Source organism: Desmodus rotundus, chromosome 7 (assembly GCF_022682495.2).
Source record: "Desmodus rotundus isolate HL8 chromosome 7, HLdesRot8A.1, whole genome shotgun sequence".
Classification (NCBI taxonomy): Eukaryota; Metazoa; Chordata; class Mammalia; order Chiroptera; family Phyllostomidae; genus Desmodus; species Desmodus rotundus.
In genome coordinates, this window is record NC_071393.1 from 110,555,301 (window position 1) to 110,582,103 (window position 26,803).

Below are 26,803 nucleotides of genomic sequence, written 5' to 3' on the forward strand. Positions count from 1 at the left end.
ATACTTACACAGCTTCCTGTAAATTACAGAGCAGGAATACTAAGAGGCTTACGGTCATACCATGTGGTGGTTCATATCCATAGATTTACAGACAGGTTTGGTTTATCACCATATCTGGTCTAATTTTTAAAGATTCAAAAAAGTATCTTCTTGACTTCCAGAAAGTAAATTTCCTTTTGCTTGTTCATACAAACATGCATTTGGGTACAATGACATGTATAGACTGGACTTCACCAAGTAGAAATGTCAGTTTTCTCTGGTCACCTTTTTTCCCCTTTCAAAAACACTTCTTTTCTGAACCAGGATTCCTCAAGCTCCTGTAAAAGTGGTGCCAGTCTAGATTCATGAAGGAGAAGCTAGTTTCTTACATACAGTGGATGTGTAGTGCATCAGGCTTCTCTCCCAGAGTTGAGAAAAATACAGTATAGTAATTCTTTTTCTGCTTTTAAGTTGTTCGGTACTTCGTGAAGCCATTTGTTATTTAACGTCATACTTAAAATTTCTACTTTGGGAATTCACCTTATTGCCTTTTTCTTTGGATACTAAAATCTCTAAATAGTCTAGTGCTTGCCATATAAATTTAAGATTTGAGGATGTGAGGTATGTATTTTATTTGAGAGTGTTTTTAAATAAACTTTTTCTGAAAGAATCAAGTTTAACCAGCTTCTCACCATATTCTAAAGATGTTTGTGCTCTTGCAGTTACATTTGTTTTCTCACATTATTGAAGTAAACTTACTGAAGATCAATTTAGCATAGTGCTTAAAAATTTTGAGATTGGGATAGATTTGAATCCCAGCTCTGGATTTGAAACCCAACCCTGCCTCTTACTAGCTTTGTAGTCTTAGGCAAGTTAACTTGTCTGCACTTAATATTCCTATCAAATGGGAATAATGGCACCCTTTTAGGGTACTTTAAGTATTGAGTCACTTAATACTGCTTGGTACAGTTCCTGGTATATGTAAGTACTCAATAAATACGAACTTTACTAAATGTACAAAGTAAAGTTATTTTTAGCTTGAACTCTGTCAGACATAGTATCGGACAAATCATGCTACATTTGTCATGCAGTAAAATATGTTTTGCATGTGGCTGTTAGCCACACTTTGACTGAAAAATCAAGTATTAACTTCACCGTCAACTTGACCTAACTTAACATCAACACTTGTACCGTTCCTCCTTGCTTCTTTTTCCTACACATGGTCAAGTATATTCAATAGGGTATATATGAACAACTGTTTCCTTCATTCAGCCAGTTGACTATCTTCTTCAGGTTTCCTCTTGTCTTTTTTCTCCAAAATCACTTTTCTGTTTTGTGTCTGGATTCCTTAGCGCACACACACACACCATCTCACTGAAGATTATAACTACTAAAAATAGTACTTTTTATTATAATTGTTATTTTAGGACAGGAAAAAAGTTTTCCTTGACACTGTTAGGATTCTTGGTTGAGTCTGAAGGTTAACCTGACAAAGATTAACAGGAGAGAAGCATACAAATTTATTTATATAAATTTTGCATGACATAGGAGCCTTCATAAGGAAGTAAAGACCCAAAGAAATAGTTAAGCCTGAGTGTTTTTATGCTGGTTTTGATGGTTAGTGGACAGTCACGGAGAAATAGGATAGGGCAAAGAGTGTGAAACGTAGCAATGCCTGTTTGTTCTGATTCTTCTCAGTGCCCCTTCATCTCCGACATGAGGATTCTCGTTTCCTTAGGGTCTTATGTCCTGTTTCAGGGGAGAAGGGTGAGGGAGAGATAAAAGGACCTTTTTGCTTCTGCCATTTTCTTAAACTTCTTCATTTTAAAATATTTAGTATGCCAAAGTGCCATATTTGGGGGTAGAGTGTCCCGAACCCATCATTATACTGTCCTTGAATTCCATTATATGTCATACTCTACAGGCACTTACCTTGTAAGTGGGGCAAAGCAGTTTTCCATAAAGATAACTTTATAAATGGTAACCAGATTTCTAGTCTACTATTCAAATGTTTATATTACCCTTAATAAGTTGAAATAGCATTATAGTTTAATTGAATTGAGAGTCGAATAGATATGTATGGATTTATATAGGGTTGTGTGTACTATTTGTAACATTATTTCTTGGGGAAAATGCATTTTAACCTCTAACAGAATTCAGCCTACTCCAAGGCATTTTTACCCTGACAATAGGATTTTACATTCTGTTTTCTTTTTCCAAGAGCTCCAATGGAACGTCTTTCTTAGAATACTCGCTATAGTGGAAGGTAAAGGGAGAGGGAAGCTCTGGCAGTTTAGGACAAGGACTTCTACACAGCAGCATCAATCAGTGTTGAATGAATTTATAAATTAGACATTTATATCACTGGTTTATATCTATACAGTTAAATTTCAATAGGTTTCTATAGTGTGGTGTTATTATTTCTAATAACCTCTTCCTAGCGAGTGCTGACTTTTATGACTTACTAAATGCCTTCTATGTCCTTACTATCCTGTAAACAAGATACATAGGTATTTGGAGCCAACTGAGAAAGTTAAATAGATGTATGACTATGAATCAAAAGAGATTATTCCTACTCCCTGGTCTGTTCATGAGAAAGCTAATTTATCATGAATATATCAAACAGGACTTTTAATCCTGTTAAAATATTAATGGTACAGTCTTAAAGGAATTTGATCTTGATTATCCTCTGTGCATTTTGCTTTCAGCATTAAAGTTCAGTCAGAGTACCAAATGCAGATTTAAAAAGATGCTTCGTGCTTGAAAGTTTGTAATGGATTTGGGTGTCTTGGGTGAATGTAAAAATTGAAATTGATATGATTGTGTTGTTTCTACTTGATTGTTTACACTTTTGGTTTTTCTAACATTACCAGTAGGTTATGATTAATCAAGTATTATTGAGCGTCTCTACTACAGAGAAGATACATACAGAATATAGCAAAAATTAAAAATAGAGCCTCATCTAATATTATGCAAATTGGGAATGTTGTATTTTTTTTAAGTCATTCTATGTATCCAGGCTAAAAATAAAAGCTATTCAGTGTTAGTGTCAAAAAAGTCTATAGGAAAAGCATCATTCTTGGGTCCCATGTTCACAAAATAGTCATGGGGGAGTTATTTTAAAATTCACCAAATTATTGTTAAGTCCCTCATAAGAACTTGCTTAAGGCTGATTTTCCTAGAATAGATATGAGTTGTTGAGGCCTTATTATATAACTTTAGAAAATGGAATAATATTTCTTTAGGCCATATTTGTCTCTGTACAGACATGGTGTCAGTTATTCTAACTTGATGGTGAGGCTTATTTAATTATGTGCCAAGGATAGACCTCCTTCGAAAGGGGAGAAAAGGCAGAGTATGATATTATTATTTATGAATATTACTTATTGGAGGAGAATGCAAATGTCCACCCTTTAAATGCTCTTCTCTGCTCTGAATTACCTCACACATTTGAGTGGCGTAGAAGACGCTGAGAGAGAGAGAGCTCAGCAAACATTATCGGTCAGAACGAATACCATATACAAAGGAGATACAGTTTACAAAAAGAAATTTGGTAAATGTATTTTAAGTCCACTCAATTCTAAATAAGGGCATGTTCTGAATTCTGTGGAATCCATTTAAATCATACTGATCATCTTTCCCATGTATTTTTAGCCTCTTATTTGTATTAGCTAATGTTTCCTTGTCTTACAGTCGCAGCTATCATTCTCCAGTGTAGGTTAATTTATAATGTTTACAGTCTTAATAATAGTGCCTTGCCTTTTATTCTAGAGCTGTTTAATTCTCTTTTTTATCTTTCTTTGGTAGCATCTAAGGCAGAATTTTTACTTTAATCTCATTTTAACAAGAATCATAGAATTAAGAATTATAGAGGAGTGTTGAGGGGTTTTCCACAAGGTATTCTATCATCAATAGGCTAAGCTAGAAGTAAAAATGGAGAATGTATGTTAATGTCCTTTCCATTAAGCTTTGAAAAGTTGAACTTGTATAATTACATGTGTATGATGTCAGGGTATTTTATATGTATGCTCATTTTATCACACTGACTTCTTTCAGCTGAAATATTTTGTGGACCCAAACTCATGTTTACTTTGTGAGGTATTTTCTACCCAGGAGTAAGTATCAATGCATTAGACGATAAACTGAAATCACATGCAGCCTTTGAAATATATGTGCTTGAACCATTTGTGAATCTCCCTTTTAAAGTGCTTTTGACCTAATTTCCATGTGACTTTTGTTACTACAGAAAACAAAGAATTATGAACATAATAAGGTTATTATATAAAATAACATTATTTATAATAAAATAGAGCTGGCTCTGTATTATACATAGGAAAACTAATATTGAACATATGCCTTGAAATTGAGAGTGCAGAAAAAGTAAGCATGTTGATGCTCAAATGTTTGCATTTTAAGGAAAAACGAGAAAGAAAAGAGGAAGGAGGCGGGGGGAGGCAGGGAGAAAAGGAAACAAGCACTGGTTTTCCATTGTTACCTGCTTCAGTATTTAAAGGATAGGTCGCTTATTCTGAATTTCTCCTAGTAACTAGTTGCAGAGCACAAGCAGTGACTTACAGAACAAGGGTGAATTCAGAAAGACCTTAAAGATATTTTTGGATTCATGTTCCATGAAACCCTGAATGGAATTCAGATTCACATGGACTTTTATAGCCATAGTTTGCAATTATATTAGCAGTTTTCCTTGTTCTATTTCTAAGTTTGCCTTAGGATAAGAAAAGAAGGGTCTGTTTTTGAACTTTTGTCCATGCCATTCTGCACTCAATATTACCTAGAGTCGTTTATAAAAATTGGACTTGCTTTCTTGTTGTTGTTGTTGTTGTTTCCTTGGGCAACTTGCCGCTATACCAGTACACAGCCTTTAAATCTAATTCCGTGTGGGCCGCCACGCCCAACTGTTCTTGTTGAGAAGTATAACATGGACTAATTCATGGCTCCTTGAGAAGACTGCTCTGCATATCTGCACTGAAAGAAAAATTCCTTTAGTAATCTAGGCCTTTGAATTTAATATTGAGGCTGCAGTAATAGCTGAGGAGCTTCAAGGGAATTTCCAAGAAATAAAAGTGAGAACTGAGGCAAATGTCTTCTGTAGTCAGATGCTGCTAAATTAGTCACTGGTACTTCTCAGGTGTGGAGGCAGGCGTCCCCTCAAAGCATGTATGAGCTGAAGAGTAGGAAAGAGAAAAAAAATGAGGCCTTTGAGCCCTGAAAGCAGAAGTGTGAGAAAACATGGAGTCAGTTTTCAATCTCAGATTTTGGCTCAGAGTGTAAAGTAGTTTGGGTCAAATTAAGAATGACTTTAATTGTCTTACCATCAAATTTCAGAGTCTAATCATATAGTTTTAAATATGTTAAACATGACTTAACTCCATCATATCCATGACAGTTCCAAACTGTTTTTTAAGTGAAGTTTATAATTTCTTCCAATATTTAACTATGTATTAGACACATTGATTTAATGATTAAGTGATCAGTACCCCTCATTAATTCCAGTAAATATTCACCTTTTTTCATGTGTGCATTTTTATTTACTAGAAAATAAATTAAACTAGATGTTGTTTTTCTAAGTAGAAAAAATATATTCTTTTTTTCCTTTCACACTAAAGTTTTATCTTGCAAAGATGGGAAGCAAGTGAATGTTCCTGAAATTGGGCATTCAATCATATTCCTAAATTATTTTTATGAACAGGAATTATTAAGTGTTGCTTAATTTATATCAGTATGTTCCCAAGGAAAATCAATGTGAGTACAGTAATTGAACCACAATTACTGTCACTGTCAATTACTCCAGCTTTTGAAATGTAAGCTAATGAAGTTTAAACAAAAAAAAAAAATTATGACCAGAAGCTCAGAATTATCTAAATGAACTCCATTAGCTCATTTCCCTTTATATGTAGCAAGTTTATCTGTAATCTCCCTAGTTCATCTGATTTAGAATCTGTAGTATAGTTTAAGAGTTCAAAAGACAAGTCAAAATAATCTTAGGCTATTCATTCAACCTCAACTGCTACCATTATGTATAGCAAGGGTCTCTGTAGCCATTCTCACTATTAGGTCAGTGACTATAGCATTGCTAAAGTGTTCTTGGGCTTGTAGGTACCTCTGTTTCAGTCCGTCTGTGTCACTATCCTTTCCTGGTATTTAACTTTTAAATGTGACTGAGCTCTGTTTCAAGACTTTGGTCTGAAATATTTCCCAGGTAGAGTTATCTATCTACTCCCTCTTTATTTAGTTACTTCTCCTGGTATATATTGTTGTACTACATCATTGCTTTAATGTTTGACGTTACAAATTTCCACAAAAAGAAATTTTGCTGTTCATAAGTCATGATGTGATTCAAAATACCTAGTATTTCTCTCATACACACACCTTTTTAAATTTTATAAGCTATGCCTGTTGACTCTGACCTATTGACTTTAAAAGATAATATCAGATCACAGATAATATTGGTACTTTTAAGGTCTGCCATGTGTTTTGAAAATTGAAGTAAGAAGTGTAAAGAGGGAAATAATCTATAGAAATCCCTGTTCTGTGATGTATTACCTCATTTACATTCACCCATTTTCTTACTGTAGTTCCCTCACTTTAATCTTCTGTGCTTCTTTTTCCTTTCCTTGTGTCTATATGTGTTTTTTTAATAGAAACTATCTATCTTTTTAAAATCTCTGTTTCTTATTTTCCTTTCTCTTTTCAGTGAGTAATAACCCAGCCCATCTCAGACAGTGAGAAAAAGTGTCAGCCTTAATAACTGTTAAAATGAATGTGTGTTTCTCAGTTTTCTATAAAGAAACAAAATGGGATGAGCATAGCTGCTTTCGTGTTTCAATCTGGCAATGCGGCCATATACCGTGCCTATATTCTAGGCCAACTAGCTCACAGGAATATGGGAGAGGTAATCCTGATGAAACCAGCATAAGTTAACTAGGCGTAACATTTCTACCTATAAAATATTTAAGTCATATAGTGACCTTGTAAGAAGACTACTTATGAAAAGAATATATATTCCTTTTTCAGCTTAGTTGAATTAAAACATAATGCAAATGAATGAGCCCAGGGTTACAGATTTGTAAAGTCAGTTAGCTTCAAAGTTGTTCTGTGATTATAGACTAAACTAATTCTAGATATTTTATTGCAGTTTATATGCAGGGGAAGGACTGAGGAAGGATGGATTGATGGTTCAGAACAAATCTATCAATAATTTGAACAAACAAAATAATGGTCAGTTTATACTAAGAGGTTTGAATTTTAGAAAAATTTAAAAAGCAAGTGTCTATTATTTTCAACAGCAGTTTCTTTTTTTTCATATTCAATAACGTTTGTCTTGTTTTTCACATGTTCAGTGAATATGGATAAGCAAAGAGAAAATGAATGTGTGTATCTCAGTTTGCTATAAAGAAACAAGCTTTGAACTCCCCCATGTTAATTGCTGTTAACATTTAGTAAAAAGAAATAATTAAGGATGGTGAATTGAAGAAAGGAGGGGAGAAAGGGAATTCTATGGAGAATGTAGAATAAATAAAAAAGCAGCATATATAGAAGGAATAATTATCTTTAAAGAATTCCCTATGTAGAAAAATTTTAAGAACAATTAGTGTAAAAGAGATTTAAGGGTTGGAAAGCTCTGGTGGATGAGTTTCTGCAGAATTTGATCAGATTGTATTCCTCCTGTAACAACCAAGCAATGAAAGGCATAGATAGCAAAGCTCCTTAAAGCAACCCTGAGAAGAGTAAAGGGACTAAATTGGTTAATAGTGAAACTGTCAAGGACAGTGGTAACAAGTTAACAGTGTTCTCAGTTCAATATATAGTTAGCCAAGAGGGGGGAAAAATGAAAAATACATGGTTTGAAAACATTGGCATTTTGTTTGTTCTTAGAGTAAAGAGGGCAAAAGCATATCCAGATGATCCCAAATTCTAAATTCAAGAAATCTAAACTAAAGCGTTTATAAATATCGGTGGCCTCATTTAAATGTCCTATGGTGAATCATGTCCTTTTTCATTTATTTTTGCTGTTCTCATTTTTTAATGAAATATATCAAATATATAACAAAGAATTAATAACAAACATCCTTTATTGACCACCTAGATTTAATAAGTATTAATGTTTTATTATAATATCTTTAGATCTTCTAACATTTTTAAACATTATGACAGAGCTCAAGTTCCCTTTGCATAGAATTGTAATTATATAAAAATAATATATGATAGAAAATTAGAAATATATTCTTTCTACATGTAAGGCATATATCAACCCTGCATTTGAATAGTACTGTATTTTTCAGGATTCGCTTTGATTCTCTGACACCCTAATACATTCCTGCTTCTATTTATTTTTTAAATGCTTGTTTAGTAGAATGAGTTGAATGATTTTTGGAGCTTGCTAATGGAAATAGAACATACACACACACACACACGGCACTATATGGGTGTACACACAAAATACAGGGGTGGGCAAAAGTAGGTATATGCGTATGTTGTGCTAAGATCACTAGCTTGACAATTACTATAATCTATGCGATGCATTTTTGTATAAATTTTGAAAATTCCTCAACATTTCTAATTAAGTACAAATCCATATGCCATCTGGAGCCTACTAACAAGTATAGTAGCTATCATGGGTTAATAGCAACAAGGTAGCACAAAAGCTTTTATGCATAAATCTTTAGTAAAACTTCAATAAACAACAATAAAAAATGCTATCTAAAACTACCTTATTTATTTGTTAGTTTAAGTGCTTATTATCTATCTACTCCTATTAGAATGTAAGCTCCAAGGTCCCTGTTAATCTTGTTCTTGTTTTAGTCCCTGAACCTGGGCTAGAGCCTGGCACTGGTGCTTAAGAAATATCTGTACAGTAAATGAATGATGTAATTATCCTGATTCTTGTACATATGGAAACAAGTGCTTAAAACGTTAAGTAATTTAGCCAGGGTCATGCAGCTAGCATAACTTTGTGCTTTTGACTGCTTAAAAAAGGGTTTGTCGCGTGCACAAAGTTTCAGTTTTAGTAGTAATAATGTATGGACTTGGGTATAGAGCTATAGGGCTATGTTGAAAAAAATAAGTTACACACATCTAAAATGATCTAACCTATCCTGCTCATCCCCAGAATGAGTTATATGAATGTAAATATGTGAACTTAACTCTAGTATGAGGGAGTAGAATCAGTAATATACATGGAGCAAATGAACATTTTGCAAGGTAATTAAAGTGGGCTAAAACAACTCCAAATACCTGCAAACCTAAATTTAACAATGTTCTAAGAAAGAATGTCACTTCTAATTCATACTTTTCCTTGTACATGATTATTTGGCTTTTTATTTTTTAAAAAACAAAGCATCTGAAATGAAAGTTCATCCTAAAAATATAATGGGTAATTATATAGTAATTCCATGATCAATATATTTACTTTATATAAATATATTGATAAAGACACACATTACATTGTGCGTCTTTGATTTTAATAGGTTGTTCTCTTCGCCTTTGGAGTTTGTCATGATTGAATCTTGACAAAATAAGGTATATTCAAACTGTTTTCATTGGACTTCAGTGAAAAAGAAATACAAAATTTTGTTGTGTATTAACACTTAGAAATTATGTTTTAAGGCAAATTTTTAATGGACATATATATTTCATTTAAATTTTATTTTTAATATGATAAACAACTATTCTAAAATTACAGTCGAAATAAAAACTGCAATCCATTTAAAAGTGAGTACAGTAAGTATTTCATACAGTCTTATAATCTTAGAAATTGACGGTACATAGTAGGGGGAAAATGCTCAAATACATCCTGGACTTTAAGTAACAGACATGAATTCTATTAATAGGTCTTCCCAGTCCATAAAGTTCTCAGGTAAAATTCTTTAAGACTTTGAAATATTCAAAAAAAGGTAATTGACTTCCCTGTGTAGTGCTCTCTTCTGAGTCATCTCCTTTCGTTGTCTGAGCTATCATACAACACTAAATTGTAGCATGTGAATAGTAATGCAGATGATCCTAATTCCTAGAAATGCACATTGTGTTCAGTTGGAGAAGCAATTGATCTTTGCTCAACTGACCTGTCAATTCATTTCAATATTCCCAATGGTTCATGCATGTGTGTTTTCTAACTCTCTTTTGAATCAATTAGAACATCTTCCTGGCTCTTTGATTAACACTTTAGATAAAAATCTTTGACTCATATTCATTTGATATTCATATGAGAGTCTTGAGTTTACCTTTTAAAAAAAATAACTTTTAACATAGTTATCCCTTCTCTATAAGCTAAAAGTTTGGTTTTAGTGGCAATGGATTTTTCTCCATTTGATTTACCCCAGACATCTAAAACTTGAGACTTCAGAGAAAATGGAAAGGACATACATAATGTAAATGACAGTCTAATAGTACTGTGGAATGATATCTTTTAACTGTTTACTTGGTTAGATCATGAGAGGCTTGAATAAAAACGTAATATATACCACAAATGGATTGCAATGTAAGACTTCCAAAAACTTAACTCTTATCCCCGGTTTTCAAAGGAGTTTCCTAAACATTTGCAAATCATCGCTACTTTAATAATCCTGCAGAAATACGTTTGCCATTATACCTCTGCCATGTGCATTATGAATGCTAGCTAAGCATTTGGAGAAATAAGTCACAGCTTTCAAACCAATAGTGCAGTATACCAACCTTTGAACTAGAAAGGAAGACAGTGCAGACTGATTCCTTCCTGGCATATTATACTCAGTACAAGCAGTAGTCTGTGTGTTTGTTTGTTTGTTTTGTAATGAATAAATGATACGGTATGACACTTAAGAATGTGTAGGGGAGGAAAATAAATTTCCAGCTACCTTTCTGAGTTCTTGCCTGAGGCCCCGCTCTGATGAAAGATTAATAAGAGAAAACCAAACAGAAGTTTATGAACACGCATACCTCTTGTATACTTAGGAAATGCCCAGGGGAAAATGAGTAACATCCCAAAATAGCCTAAACCAGTGATTTCTAACCTTTTTCATCTCATGGCACACGTAGACTAATTATTAAAATTCTGCGGCACACCAAAAATACATGTTTTTAACTGATCTGACAAAAGATAGGTATTATTTTGATTCATTGATACTGGATGGGCATTGTTGTGCTGGCTGTTGTCATTTTTTTTATTTTACAATATAAGAGAAAAGGGGTCAGTACCTGGACTAAATAATCAGGTACTGCATGTTTTAAAATCTCTCGTGGCACATCAGTGTACCTCTTAACTGCCCACCATTGTGCCACAGCACACTGGTTGAAATCACTGGCCTAAACTACCAGCTTAAATCTTCAGCCAAAGACAAAAGAAAAGTGGGGGGTAGGAAGGCCAGTTTGGGAGAGGTTACCAGGAAAAGCACCTTAAAACCAGAGTTAAGATTTGTTATGAAAATTTAAATTAGTGCCTACTCCACTGATAAGATTCTCTTGTGATTTAGAGTCATCTTCTTCTAGCTATAGAGCTGGAGACACTCTTATAAATGGAGGTTTAATTTATAAATATATTGTAAATTTCCCTTACTAAAAGGTAACTTTAACTATTTTTTTCAGAGCTTCTTCTGTATCTGCTGTTTCTCAAAATAATCTTTATGCCAAAGGAGCACATTTTGGGGTGGCATGTTCTGCTACCCTTCAGTAAAAACTGAGGAGAACATCAAATCTAGTTAGAACTCATTATTTCAAAATTTGTGTTTAGTGAGAACTTATGTGATGTTCTTCCAGAAATGTCAGAAAATAATAGTAATTACAAATGCCCAATAACTCAGGTTTTTGTGTTACTGCTATCTCTTAGTCGCTGTCATAAAATGTATCAGTGCTTTTTCTAAACATTTTTTAAGTTTAGATCAAACTTAACTTGATCTAAACTGATCTTACTTGATTTTACTTATGAGAGCTGTCAAAATCACAAGAGAAATTATTGTAGTTAACATTCTTTATTGCAGGCCCAGAATATCATCCAAACAAAAGAATGACAATAATAACAACAAACATACTAATAGCTAATATTCATATATCATTCACTCTGGGCCAGATAATCTTCTAAGCAAACACTTTACACATATTATTTTATTAACAACCATATGAAATAGGTATTGCTATTATTTTCATTTTATGCATAAGGAAACAAAGGTATAGAGAAATTACGACTTATTCAGTGTTACACATCTAATAATGATAGAACCAAGTTTCAAGGCAGTTTGGCTTTAGATTGCTACTTCCCAACCTGCCTTTCATCATACCAGTTTTTCTTGTACATCCACATGCCTACTCTGATAGTTCTCATTGCTAAAAGAAAGAATCAGCAGCAAAAAGGCAATAAAAATTCATGGTCTGATTAGGAATGCACTGTTTGCTATTCACAGGTTAAAAAGACATGATCATCTACTAGTTTGCAGAAAAGTGAATTTGTAAGTCAAGAGAGCTAAATTCTGTTGCTAATGTTGGGGAGGATAAATTTTTCTTCTACTCTTCTAGGTTCTTTGGCTCATCTAATAATTAAATTGACATAAGACAGATTAACAGGAGAAAAGCAAGTTGTTTATTTTGTGCATATGGGAGCCCAATAAAAATATGAGACTCAACAGCAAGTCAGGCAGTTGAGGCTTATATGCCATCCTGAGCCAAGGAAAGGAGTGGGGGCCTGAGGCTTCAATGGGGAGGAGATAACTCACAGCATAAAAAGAAAAGCAGATATTTGTTCTGCCATTCAGATAAATATAGATAAAAGTTATTTCTGGTAATAGCTCTCTCTTTGAAACAGGCCCCCTACCTAAATTTTTTTAGTTTAAGTAAGGGAGAGGTAAAAATTTTTCTTGCGTTTGCTAGGTCTTGATTACCTCATGTCAAAATAATCCACGTGCCAAAGTGGAGCATGTTCAGTGGCATATTCTGCTCCCCTTCATCACTTTACTGTGTGATCTAAAGGCAGTAACAATCCCTGCTTCTCATCTCTAGAATGGATATAAATTTCTCTGTAAAATAGTCAGTTATTCATCTGAAGATTGTGAAATGGTGTCGTGAATAACCTGAAATCCCTATTAGTCAAAAAATATGTTATTTAGCTTTGTTTTTTATATATGGAATTAGGTAGTATATCTTCCTCATATTTATCATAATCAACATTAAAATTCTCAGAACATCAACTCAAAAATATTGCTGGTACAGAATTGGGAGTGGCTCAACTTATAAGTAAACATACATAGGAAATACATTAAGAATATTCATCATTGACGTTCGAACTCATACTCCCTTGAAACATGGTAATAACCAGTTTTATCCTTAGTAATGTTCTCCATATTGTACTATTCTCTTTAGGAATAAGGAACTCACCAAGTTACCTATAAAGCAACATAAAGAGGTTTTTGATTTACAATAGTAATTATAATTCACTTCACTATCTCTATAACCTGTCATAGTTCTAGCTTCTTTTAGAAGAGGTCAATACTGGAAAAAAAAAATATCTATATTTACCTAGGATTTATGAAAATCAGAGGAATTTAAGACAATAGTAATTTATATACCAGTGGCAAGACATTTAAGAGTGATCCTCTGGAAAAGATTTGTAAAATTCTTATTGCTTATGAATATTGTCTGCACCTTCAAAGGCTTATGTTAAACATAGATAACAGCATGTTGCTCTCTGCCATCCACACATGACTAAGAGCTCAAAGAATAATTAACTATAGAGGTGTGTGTGTGTGTGTGTGTGTAAGTTTATCTTTGGTTAGAGAGTTTTCAGTGTGATGACTATTAAATGATTAGTCCATTTAATTATCTAAACCAGTGGGAAAAGAGTAAGTGAAACAGAATTTCTTCTTTATAACTTTTTGATAACCATATTCCTTTTTTGTTTTGTAGATGATCTATTAAATGACCAATTTCTTAATTCAGAGACGAATTTTATATAATTTTTCTAAAAGAGAAGGACTTCTTTTACATATGATTTAATAAAGGGCAGCAGATGGAGGTGGGAATGGTTTCTTAGAGCCACAAAATTCTAGACATGAAAGGAAGGTTGGAAATTATCTTATTCTGGGGTTTTTTTTAACCTTTTTCTCCCATGGACACATTTGGAAATCTGGCAAAGACTATACTCTTCCTTGCAGAAAAAAAAATTAAATATATAAAATAAAATGCATAGGATTACAAAGAACACTAAATTGATATCATTATCAATGTGTGCATAAAATAAATTATGATATAATACTGCTTTATAAATCCATTAAATAATAAAAACCTAACAGCAAGTCGTTAGACTGCTGTAATTTGAAATCTTGATGAACATCACAATATTTTAAGATGCTTGTAATAACTTAAAACAATAGGTTCTGCTAATATGACAGTGGCTTGTCACTTAGGCTCATAATGAAAGAGAATACTCAAATTTATTTAGGTTCGTGAATATAAAAATTGTAGGGTTTTTTTTTCCTTCATTCCAGTGAATGGACCTTTCTGACTTGTATCCACAGGTTCTCTCTAAGGATCCATCAACCTCAACCCCTTTTCCAGGGGTTCCAGTTGAAAAGTTGAAACCCCTGGAAATATCCTCATTTTTGCAGTTGAGGAAACTAAGAACCACAGAAATGAGATAACTTGACTAAAATCATACAAAATGAAATTAGATTAGTCTTTGAAAGGTAACCTCAGACCTTTACTCAGCCTTTTTTGAAGCTTTAGTATAGAGATTGGTAATTATATTGTTACTGGTCCATGGCATGATCTGGAGCAAAGTCTTTGTTCTCATTGTGCCTCAGATTCTACCAATATACAATGCAGGTGACTTAAAATCCACACAAGGATAATAATAATGACAGATTTGTATTGCTCTTTTTTATTTGTAATAGTTTTCACTTTCACATATATTACCCTACTTAATTTTCCCCCATTTTATGGATAAGGAAATTAAAAATTCGAGATGTTGATTGTTGTGTCTAAGGCCACACAGCTAAGAAAAGGAAAAACCAATATTAGAAACCATACCTCTGAACACCCATTACTGTGCTGCCTTTTATGTGAGAAATAAACCCAAATTTTGAGTTCTTCAGTTGCATATGTGTTGTATTATCATAAATCTCATTGAACACAAATGGGTTGTCATTAGGCTCAGATGAGCCAAATACTTGTACCCTAATTTGTAGATAAAGTGAATGAGTGGAATTATGGAAGAGAGCCTTTCTAGACCAATCATCCATGTTTGCTATAAGAAATGGGAAGAGAAAGAAATAGAATTTAAGGGTCTGAGATTGTTGAGTTGCTGCCTAATGTTTAACTCAGTCCTTCTGTTTTGGGGTAGGCTAAAGAGGCAAATAATCTGAGGAAATGCCAATGAGGTTCTTTTTTTCTGTCCTCTCATTTTTGTGAGTAAATGGCATTCAATGAACTTTGTTCTTTCATAGACAGATCATTCTTAAATAAGTGTAATAAGTCAGAAAAATTGAAGTGAAAGGGGCCATGATGCATCAAAAATCTTTATTATCTCTCATTCTAGTGATCTGGCTGTATGAGATATAGAATATCCTGTTCTCTTGGAAAATAAGGAATCTTCTTGACCTAAACTGAAACTTTTGGTATAGAATACCTTTATGTATTCCACATGTCACTATTTAATAACCTTAAGTAATAATAATAGTAATGTGTTTTCCAAACTTTTAAGATCATTCTATAGGGTACCCATATATTTCTTAGATATAATCCATATTCTTCATATTGTATCTCTTAATATTAGCAGACCCAAGTAAGTAAAAATTATTTTTAAGCTAGTACAGGAATGGCTATGATCATACTGATACTATAAAAATCATTTTTAATCTGCTGAGATTGAAAAACTATAATTACTACAAACTAAATATTCAAATTTAGCAACTATTTACTCTGTACAAAGCACTATGTTTGACTTAGTAGAAAGAGAATATAAAGAGAATTAAAGTCAAGTCTTTTCCCTCCAGAACCTTCAGTGTATTTTGGGACCTGTATCAATAATTGGAATATTAGTTCAGATAAGAGACTTTAAAAGCTTAGGTAAACCTAAAACTAGGTTGTAGAGATAGTTGTACAGCCATCTAAATATATTAAAAGTCATAAAACTGTATACTTAAAATGAGTGAATTTTATGGTAGGTTAATTGGATCTCAATAAGGCTGTTAAAAGAGTTCAAGGAAAGAAGAAATCATTTTATTTCTGATTAAGGAATTTGGGCAATGTTTTTTGCACCTGGTATAATTTAGGCTGGACTTTTTTTCTTTAGACTGGATCTTAAAGAACAAGTAGTATTTGGATCAGGAAATAAGCAATAGGATATTCTAGAAAGAGAAAGCAGCTTGCTACAATCTAAGAGTTCAAGAATACAAGGAATATTATAGAGGAGGTAATTCAGACTTGGCCCCATGCCTTAGATTATATGGCTTGCCTTCCTACCAGCACATGTGGCCATATGGCTATGACATTTCCAAAAAGTTGTGGTTGATCCCTATTGAAAAACGTAACTGTACATGGATACATTTCTTCCTTTGAATTAAAAATAAGTATTTGCTTCCATTTTGAGCTGATGAGGAAGTTCCAATAACAGAGTGTGCTTTCGGAGTTACTTCACAACTGTCAGTGGCTCCCCTGATGACGACTCCTGATATTGGTTTCCACCTTGATAGCCAAAATCACTGATACTTATTTCCTTTGAGCCCCATGGTCTTTATTTTCCTATGAGGAAACTGAGATTAAAGAATGACCTAGAGCCTAAAATACAGACAAGCTAACAAGAAGGTAAAGATATTCTGGCCTGCTAAGAATAGGATGAGGGAGAGGAAATGGTAATATAAGTAAATGGTCTTTGAGCAATTAAAAAACTGCTAACTAAATTGCATGTCGCACGAGTCAAAATTCATCTCATACAAAAAATAAAATAGATGAAGTTAATTACTATCTTCAATTATAGAAAAGCACATTTGAATTTTTTCCTAAAGAGCTGATGTGAGAAAAAAGAGCTCATTATTGACAGGAACAGGAACAACCCATATTTAATTGACAGTAGAGAAAAGCACATAGGGAAGAAAGTCAGTAAAGTTTCTCAATAGATAGCTTTTTGTTGTTTGCTTTTTAAAATGTAAAAAGGTTAAAATTTAAGTTGAGTGTTAAAAAAAAACTGCCATAAAATTTCTCAGATTACATGAGTAAGCAGATATATAGAACCTTAATTTCTAATTTTAAATATGACTGCTGACCAGTAAAATTATGCTGAAAATAGAGAGGACTTAATATCCCTCAAAGATGACTTATTTTGTTCCTGACTTTAACCCCATTTGACCAACTGCTCAGAATTTTTCACTGAGTCATATTGTATTGATTAATTTATTCCAAGTGTTTATAGGGAAAAAGTACATATTAGCCTGGTGAGCAGCAAAATAGAGACAGTTTTTAAGAAACCTAAGTTGTGTTAACCTGCAGTCAAATATAATCTTTATTTTAATATTTATACATATTTATATTGTTATGAACCTCTTCTTAATGTGGATTTTATTTTATTTGTTTCTCTCCTCCCTCACTTCTGTGAGATGCAGAAGGGAAAGGGTGTTTGTTATTCACACATTGTACCCCACTAACTGGTGTTACACATCTGGCTTCCACTGGAGAGCCCCTGACATCGCAGGGAACGGTGATCAAAATTCCACACACTAGCTTCATGCTGGGGGCTCGTAGCTACTGCAGCATTGAAGAGGGTCTTTTCCTGGCTTCTTTAAATGAGCATGGTGATGGGATGGTTTAAGGGAAGAACACCTCTCAAATCACATGACCACTGCTGCGCTTCTGTGTGTCCCGCTTTCTTCATAACAGCTTGGCACTACATTCTTTCCCTGTATCTTAGTGGGCTTGTGTGTGTACGAGTGGGATGGGGTTGGGGTGGAGGCTTGTCAGAGGGTGGTTATACATCATGCATGCATCTTTCAATGTTAGAGTGATGTGCCTTCCCATATGTGTCACAGATTATGGTCACAGATTAAATCTTCTGTGTTCCTGAGAGACTGGGCTGTCTCTCTCTTACTGGTGTGAGATTCATGTGTTTTGATGTTTACACCCTCAACTGTTCTTCATGTTGCATTAAACATAAGTTGAAATGTTCTCCCATAAGAGTTAGCTTTTCATGTTGGGCTGAAAAAGTCTTTATTTCTGTGTAGCAATTCATGTTATTATAACCTATGGCTTTCAATTGTACCTCCCATAATGAAGAGCTGACTTTAAACACTGTGCTATTCTTGTTATGACCTAAGCATAAGGTAAGTCAATTCTCTAACTGTATCTACAGACTGTGGTTGTTTGCTAAAATTTTCTTGGCTTTGTTTAAAGCATTTTCACTTTTCCCCTTACCATTTATTACGTGCTCTCCCCCATTTTGTTTTCTATTTCATGACTTTAAGAATTGTTAATAGACAGTGTGATCCTCAGCAAAATTATATTACACATATAAACACATGTCGAAATGAATTAAATGAATTATTTGATGTCTGAAAGCAGTCTTGATTAGTAAATGAATATTTATATTTTTAGTAAGTCTCTTGTATATTTAATTTCCTCCATTGACTTTCATATAATACACTGTTTCTACACATTGTTTAGTTTTGATTCCAGTTGAACACAGACTTCATTGTCAACACCATAAAGTCAGATGTAGTCCAACAGAATAAAGTAATAAATAATCCAATACCATACCTTTCATTTTTAATTCTTGACAGATTGGTATTAGGCTTCAAAATCTTGGCTTTATTTTGTTTTTTAAACTTTTTTAAATTTCCTTTGAAAAGCCAGGGTAAGATAAAGAAAAATAAAACAGTAAACCGTTAAACTTAAGACAGACCCGTGTTATCTTCTTTATAGTTCATATGTGTAATAACAAGAACAATAGTTGTTTCTCAACTTTATTCTTTCAAGTAAATTCCATTTCATTGTGAGTTAGGTAAAATCTTTATATTGGGATTTCATAAAATGAAGTAAATACATAAACATGATCAGTTTCATGATGTAAGAGAGAGGGGCATCCACTACATGCATAAATATTTTTAAATTTTTTTAATTATTTTCCTCAATTTTTTTACATACATACTTAAGATCACTAAAGTAAAGTTTATGTAATTATATATTTTTAAAGTGATTTCCCTCAACTCTGGGTCAAATGCCCAATGTAACATAAATGAGAAAACATTGGTTTATACTGCTCTTGACAATTTGTGAACCTAAATAAATAATCCAGATTCAGGGAATTGAATTGTTTTTACAACCCAAATTTCTCTTCCAAAACAGTTTAAAATATACAGTTCTAAATTGAGGTGCCACAAAGCAAAACTTAGGTTTAGTTATTAAATTTATGGTATGAATGAACTTTTTGTTAATTTTTTAAGCCATCTAAGGAAGGGAGATGGTGTTCTTTTATTGTTGTTTTGGTTTGGGTTTGTTTTTTGTTTTGTTATGTTGTTTTGGTAAAGCCAGCTAGTTCTTCACCACCATTTCCATTTAGACATTATACAAATCTGTTGAAACATTTGATGAGACAAATTAAACTACTCATCTGAACTGTTCTGTTCATTATAAATCTCTTGTTTCTATCCATACACTAGCTCCACTCTAGATTGGAAGGGCTTAAAGATGAACTCTGGAGGAATAGAGGCTACGACTTAAGAGTAACTATTACTGATCACAGGAGCTGCTTTCCATTCGCAAACATTGCTTTGCGTTATGGGTTTGGGCTCCTTCTGTTTCTACATCTTGTTGAAGACTTTCTTGACTTCCATTTGACTTCTTTGAACTCTGTTTTTGTCTTTAAACATTTTCCCCTTTCTTTTTCTTCTCTCTCCCAGACTTTTCTCTCACTCTTTAGCTTTCTCTTGTGTTCTTTGAATCGCTTTTTAAAACGTAGTTTATCTCTGTTTTAAGCTTGTCTATTAATTTTTCTATTAGTGTTTGTTTATTTTCTCCTTTAAGGTTGTAGTGGTATAGTTACACTTATTTTCATTTCATGGTATGCCAACTTGCTTGTTTATCTTGCAGCAAGTTCATTAGTCATTCTTACATTCTTGGTATGAATTTTCAGTAAGAAATAGCACAGCATTCTGCATTTACATATCGTCCCTTCTATAAACCCATACTTTCTTTTCTATTTACTAGAGTTAACCCCTCAAGCCCCTCTCTTCTCTTTTTTTTCTCGCTCTTGTGTTTTCCTCCCTGTATTGTTTTAAGTAGTCATTAATTTGTTTCCCATTTGGTCCAGAATTGTTCCTCCATAAAACTTCTGAGTAAAAGAATATAAAAATACTGTTTTAGACTAGCTTCTTTATTCTAGTGTATTTAAAATTAATTCAACAATCTGGGCCAAAAGAGAATAACTTTAACATCTGAAATTATTTTTCCTCTTTTGTTTTCTCTTTCTTTTTCTTTGTTTTTTTAATTTTTTGGTGTGTGTGTGTTTTTTTCTTGTGTGTATGTTTGTGATTTTCTTTTTTGTTTTTTTTTTTTTTTTAAGCATTAACAATTGCTTTTTTCAGGGACGGACAACCATAACCCACCCTAAGTTGCAACATTCCTTTCATAAGTTGTTTCATTACAATAGTAGATTGTGTTAAGCAATAGAAGTTAATTTGTTGTGTATATATCCATTTGGGGCAAGCTGCTGTGGAATGGGAAGAAGAGGTGTGGAGTTTAAATACAAGTTCCTATAAAATTAATAAGTGGTAGTGCCATTCAATGTGGCTCTTGAAATCAACACTTTTTGTAGCATTTAAAAGAATGTTCCACTTAGAACTAAAATATTTGAATCAAAATCTAAGGATTTCTGATTAATAAACTATATACACACATACAAACTGATAAATGTGTTCAAGTTCATTGATTTCTAACAGAAGCATCTTTTATAACCAATATTAATAAATAACAAATGTCATTAAAATCACACATAAATATTATATCTGAAGATTTTTCTTTTTTTGTTTTATTACCATATATAACCAAAAATGACAATAGAATATTTGATTACAACTTTATTACTTGAATTGCATTATTCTAGTCAAGAGATATTCATAATGTCTTAACATTAAGGGTCTGTTTCACAACACAATATGTGGTAACTTGCATTTTTTTTTCCATATACTAATTTCAAATACACATCAATAAAAAATTGCCTTTGGTTTTACCTCTGTCACATTTATAATATTATATTCCCAATTTTTTTCTATAAATTAGTTGTTTAAAGTGAAGAAAGGATAATATAAAATATATGGAACAAATGTAACAAAATTTTACTAACAAGTTATGGTATCTGAGGTATATAAAACCTTTGCTCCTAGACCTCAGGAGCTTGCCCAGTAGGAATGTGTATATATCTGGTTATCTGTGTTCTAAGCCCTAAATTACTGAGTTTATGCTCTCTCTGCAGGTGCAGTCCAGGTGCAGCAGCAAGGAGAACATTCTCAGAGCCAGTAAGTATGTCCTTATTTTAGATGGGCTACTGATTTAGCGCTTGTGGTTCACCAGGAATGAGAACTAAAACTAACATTTTGGTAGAAGAATGAAGAAGGTAATAGGTAACATTTGTATCAAGAATGTGAATATTAGAGTTTTTACCTTCTGAAAGTATTAATATCAGCATATTAGAGGATCTTTCCCTTATTCTAATTGTTTTTGCAAGCTGGCAGCAAAACTTTGATAGCACTCCTAGCTAGGGTAGTAATGAGCTCCTCTGTGATTCTAAAATAGAGCCCTCTTTCATTGCCCACTGCCAAAATCTATTTAAAAAGACTAACTGAAAGCAATAATAATATGAATTCACTAAAGGGCTCTAACTAAAAAGCAAAAAGTAACTCCTGAGAGGGTACATCATAATCATTTTGTGAATATGAATTCCTGAAAGTTCTTTACCTCATAGGCACATGTTTTAGAAATAGTGCCCTGAACTATGGATGAAGAAACCTTGATTTTATTTTTTTTGTTTGATTACTACTAACACTGACTTGGAAGTCCTTTAACCTTTTATATTATTCATTTTTCTTATTTTATAAAAAGGAACTATAAATAGCTTTTCCTTACCTGTATCCCTGAAATTATGTGACATTGAAGGTTGTCCCTTAAAAGGTTTGGGATCCTAAGAGAAAAGTGCTACATGAGTGCTAATTATTTTAATATTGTTATCTTTCACTTAATATTAACGGTGTCATCCTTTCTTCTTCCTAGTATTTAAGAGAAAAAGTACAGTTGGATAATACTGAAATGGGTCTATTTGATACTTACACCACTGGAAGTTTTAGTAAATGAGATGATTTATATTTCCAGTAGAATGTGTTTATTATTTAACAATCAAAATATAATTGGAGTACTTGAAATAGGTAAAAATGAATTTTTTATTTTATTTTCTTTAATGTAAATTTTTCCCATTTCTGTGTTGTGAATCTGTGTCACCTTACCTTGAACCTTTGGATTGAGAGGCAAGCACATTGCAATTGTTTGCTCAGGACCTTTATATCAGAGTTATGTAAAAATAAACATGAACACCTCTGTTTAACCTCTATACCTTTGTGAGTTTCCACAACTTTTGGAAGACACGAGAATCTGAAGAAGACTCTTCAATTATAAGAGATGTAAAGTCCTATAGTCCCATACTAAGATTAAGAAACCTAAGAGTCAAGGGAATGATGATTGAATATTCACTAAAATAAAATAAAAGGGATAAATGAACTTTAAAATGATGTTTTATGATTACTGCACAATTTCCGTTTATGGTTGATCTTCAGATGGTGATGGATAAACTGATAGTGATTATGGTGATTAGGAACAAAAATAATTTCTTACAGAGAACAGACTTCTTGAACCTTTTTCACCTCTAATGGATCTTTGTGTTTTTAAGACTGTCTTTCATTTCAGTTAATGCTCTTACTGGCTTGTTGGCTGTTAATCATTTTGGCAGGACATCACAAAGGTCCAGGTTTTTCTTATCATGGTTTTTTCAGGTGCAGTTGTCATGTAAGTGATCCATATAGCCATTTAGATCCACGTAGAGAAACCCATCTAACATCATAGCCTCATAGTTGTGACTTCTGTAAGTTAAAATTCTTTCCTCTCAGCCCCACTTTATTACTTATACTCATACCCAGAGCTACATCTACAAGTCTTTCATCACCATAAGCTGTTCTAACTCTGAGTGTCCTAACCTCAATATCTCATTGCTTAGTCTACTTTTATCTCTCTCTATTTCTTCCTCTGCCATGTATTACTATATTGCAGTCATATAGACCCTATTAGCAGTTCACCATTCTCTCAGTACTATGTCCTGCCTCTATTCCTTTGGACCCTTCCGCCTGCTACCTAAAATATCCATTCCCCTTGTTTTCCTAGAAAATTCTTATCTGTTGAGACTGAGTTCATGTGATCTCCTCTGTGATGCCTTCTCCGAGTTTCCTGGAGGAAACATGATGGATCCTTCTTATATATCCCTATTGTTCCTTCTACTATTGTTCCTTCAAAACAGTATGGCACTTGCATTAAAACAGATACATAGACCAATTGAACAGAATCAAGAGCATCTGTGATTAATTAATATTTGACACAAGAGCCAAGAATACTTAACAGAAAATAGTCTCTTCCATAAATAATGCTGGGAAAATTGGATATTCACATATAAAGAATGAAACTAGACATCTATTTCACACCACTCACAAAAATTAACTCAAAATAAATTGAAGACCTAACTGTAAGACCAGAAACCCTAAAACTCCTAGAAAAAAACATGGGAAACAAGCTCCTTTACATGAGTTTGACCATGATTTTTTTGGATATGACACTTAAAGGATAAGCAACGGAAATCAAAATTCAGCAAGTGGATCTACATCAAACTAAAAAGCTTCTGCACAGCAAAAGAAACTATCAGCAAAGTGAAAAGACTGCATAGGAAATGGGAAAAATATTTGCCTACCATGTAACTGATAAGGGGTTAATATCCAAAATATATACAACTCAATCGCAAAAATAATAATAATCCAATTAAAAATGGGTGAAGACCTGAATAGACATTTTTCAGAAAAAGATATATGAGTGGCTAACAGGTACATGAGAAGATGCTCAACATCACTAATCATAAGGGAAATGCAAATCAAAATGACAATGAGATATCACCTTACGCCTATTAGAATGGCTGTCATCAAAAAGACAAAGGATAAAAGGTGGCAAGGATTAGAGAAAAGTGAACCTTTGTGCACTGTTGGTAGGATTATAAATTGGTACGGCCACTATAGAAAACAGTATGGAGGTTCCTCAAAAAGTTAAAATTAGAAATACCAAATGCTAACAATTTTACTTCTGGGGACAAAGGAAACAAAATCACTGTCTCAAAAAGATGTCTGCACCCCTGTGATCATAGCAGCCTTGTTTGCTGTAGCCAAGACATGGAAGGAACCTAAATGTCCATCAACAAATGAATGGGTAAAGAAGTTGTGATTAAAAAAAAAGAAGAAGAAGGAAATCCTGCCTTTTGCAACAACATAGACCTTGAGGGCATTATGATAAGTGAAATAAGTCAGAGCAAGGTAAATCCTGTATGATCTCACTTATATGCGGAATTTTAAAAATCATGGAAAAATAGATCATTTGTAGTTACCAGAGGTCCAGACATATTGGGTGGAGGAATTGGATGAAGGTAGTCAAAAGACACAAACTTCCAAAAATAAAATAAATAAGTACTGGATTTGTAATATACGACATAATGACTATAGTTAATGCTGCTGTGTGGTATACTTGAAGGTTGTTCAGAGAGTAAGTAGATCCTAAGAGTTCCTATCACAAGGAAAAAATATATTTGTGTCAATATAAGATAATAATGTTAACTAAACTTACTGTGGTAATCATTTCACAATATAGGAAAGTCAAGTTATAACACTGTACACCTTAAACTTGCACAATACTGTATGTCAATATGTCTCAATAAAATTGGAGGGAATAAAACAACAAAATTAAGCTTAAGAGGGTAAATCCCTTTCTCAGTCGGAGGAGCCTTCAGAACAAGATAAAGGGTTATTAGTCAAATTACCCAATTTTCTGACTTCCTTATTTGCTTCCTGGATTTTTTAGTAATATCAGTGATCCCAGAGAAGTCTACAGGCAAATAAGAACAACATTCTAACCCAAAATCAGCACGTGTTATTCTATGAGAAGCCAATGTTATAAGTAAAGCGGCTGAGCCACTGTCATTGTAATTCCATGAAACTTTCGAGTGAAGAGTTATTTAGCCTTCGTGGCATTATGCAACTCACTTGCTATTCTCTGAATCATATAGTATGTAGCACCTTCCCTACTTGCAGGGCCTCTTGTAAAGCTTGAAGTAAAGAGGCTTGAGAAAAGAAGAAAGAAATCCAGGATTTCTCTTGAGTTGCTAGGATTTTGAGTTTTAAATCAATGCCCACTTTTCTTACTTTTTAAAAATAAATTATCTAACAATCTAGCAATCTGTTTTTTTCTTAAAAAAGAAACTGATGGGCTAAAATGTATTCTGGAAGAAGCTCCTGCAGTATGTTTTCTACTGCTTAGTTTTCTCGTCTATAAAATGAAAACAATAGAAGGATATTTTGCATTTAGGGGTAGAGGTTTAGATGGCTTGATGTGAATCTTAATGGGTTCAACCCCAGCAATTCTCCTACATTTGTTGAAATTTTGCCCATAAAATGCAAAAGGTCTGGCAGCTTTTTGAAATCTTCAATTCGGGGTTGCTCTCCTTGAGAACTTCAATATCCAAATGAGTGTAATCATCACAAATAGGGGAGTAGTCAGGGTTTTCTAGGAAGGAAACCATCAGAATACTTAATCCAAGCAATTCCATTTATTCAGTATGCCCTGCCTATCAAGTTAGCAGGAATGATATTACAAAGGAGTAAAGACTGTTTCTATGTTAAACGTCCAGGGTGGCAGTTATGAAGGACATGGAACATGTATCAGAGGATTATTAGATACCTACCAATGCGTAGTTTTTTTACTCCAAGAAAGAGATGGTGTTGCAGTGTTGTTAAGTTTAAGGTTGATGTAGTGTGAGGAAGGGATCCAACTTAATTCTTTTACTTGTGGATATCCAGTTGTCCCAGTGTCATTTGTTGAAAAGACCATTCTTTCTCTTATTGAACGGCCTTAGCATCCTTGTCAAAAATAAATTTACTATAGATGTACTGGTTTATTTCTGGGCTGTCAATTCTATTCCATTGATCTGTGTCTATCCTTATGTCAGTCTTACAGTGTTTTAATTACTGTCAATGTATATAGTAAGTTTTGAAATTTGGAAGTGACAGTCTTTCAACTTTGTTCTTTTTCTGTATTATTTTTCCTCCTCAAGGCCCTTTGCCATTCCATATGAGTCAGAGGATTGGCTTTTCCATTTCTGGAAGAAAAAGAAGCTTTGAGGATTTTGATGGGTATTGCAATGAATCCATAAATTGCTTTGAGTAGTATTGCTCTCTTAATATTGCCTTCTAATCTGTCTTCCTTTGGATCTTAATGGCAGGCTCACTTTTACAACTCACTTTACCTTCTGTGATAATTTGTACATTTTCACAATGAAGTAGGCCACTGCATGTGGAGATTCCAGTCCCGGTCACAAAGTACTCTTAGTATTTCATTTCTGGAGGAACTTTTATCACACACTGTCTCTTGTATTTTCTTGCCTCAGAAGTGAAACCAACATATCAATGTCAAACTTAGGACTAGTATGATCTGTTGTGCCAAACTCCAGGCACCTCTCCCCAGTTGCCCCTCCACCCACTTCTTCAGCCAGGGCCCAGGGCCAGGCCGGACA

At 33.5% G+C, this 26,803-nt stretch overlaps 1 protein-coding gene across 3 annotated transcripts in view; it reads left to right on the plus strand.

Annotated features, from left to right (window-relative positions):
* GPHN (gephyrin) overlaps positions 1–26,803 on the plus strand; it is a 437,816-nt gene that overhangs the window by 293,969 nt on the left and 117,044 nt on the right. For all 3 annotated transcript variants that reach the window (XM_045201246.3, XM_071222011.1, XM_024568512.4), the window contains one exon: positions 21,416–21,458. In XM_045201246.3, the coding sequence (XP_045057181.1) occupies positions 21,416–21,458 (43 nt within the window). The remainder of the gene's footprint in view (positions 1–21,415; positions 21,459–26,803) is intronic.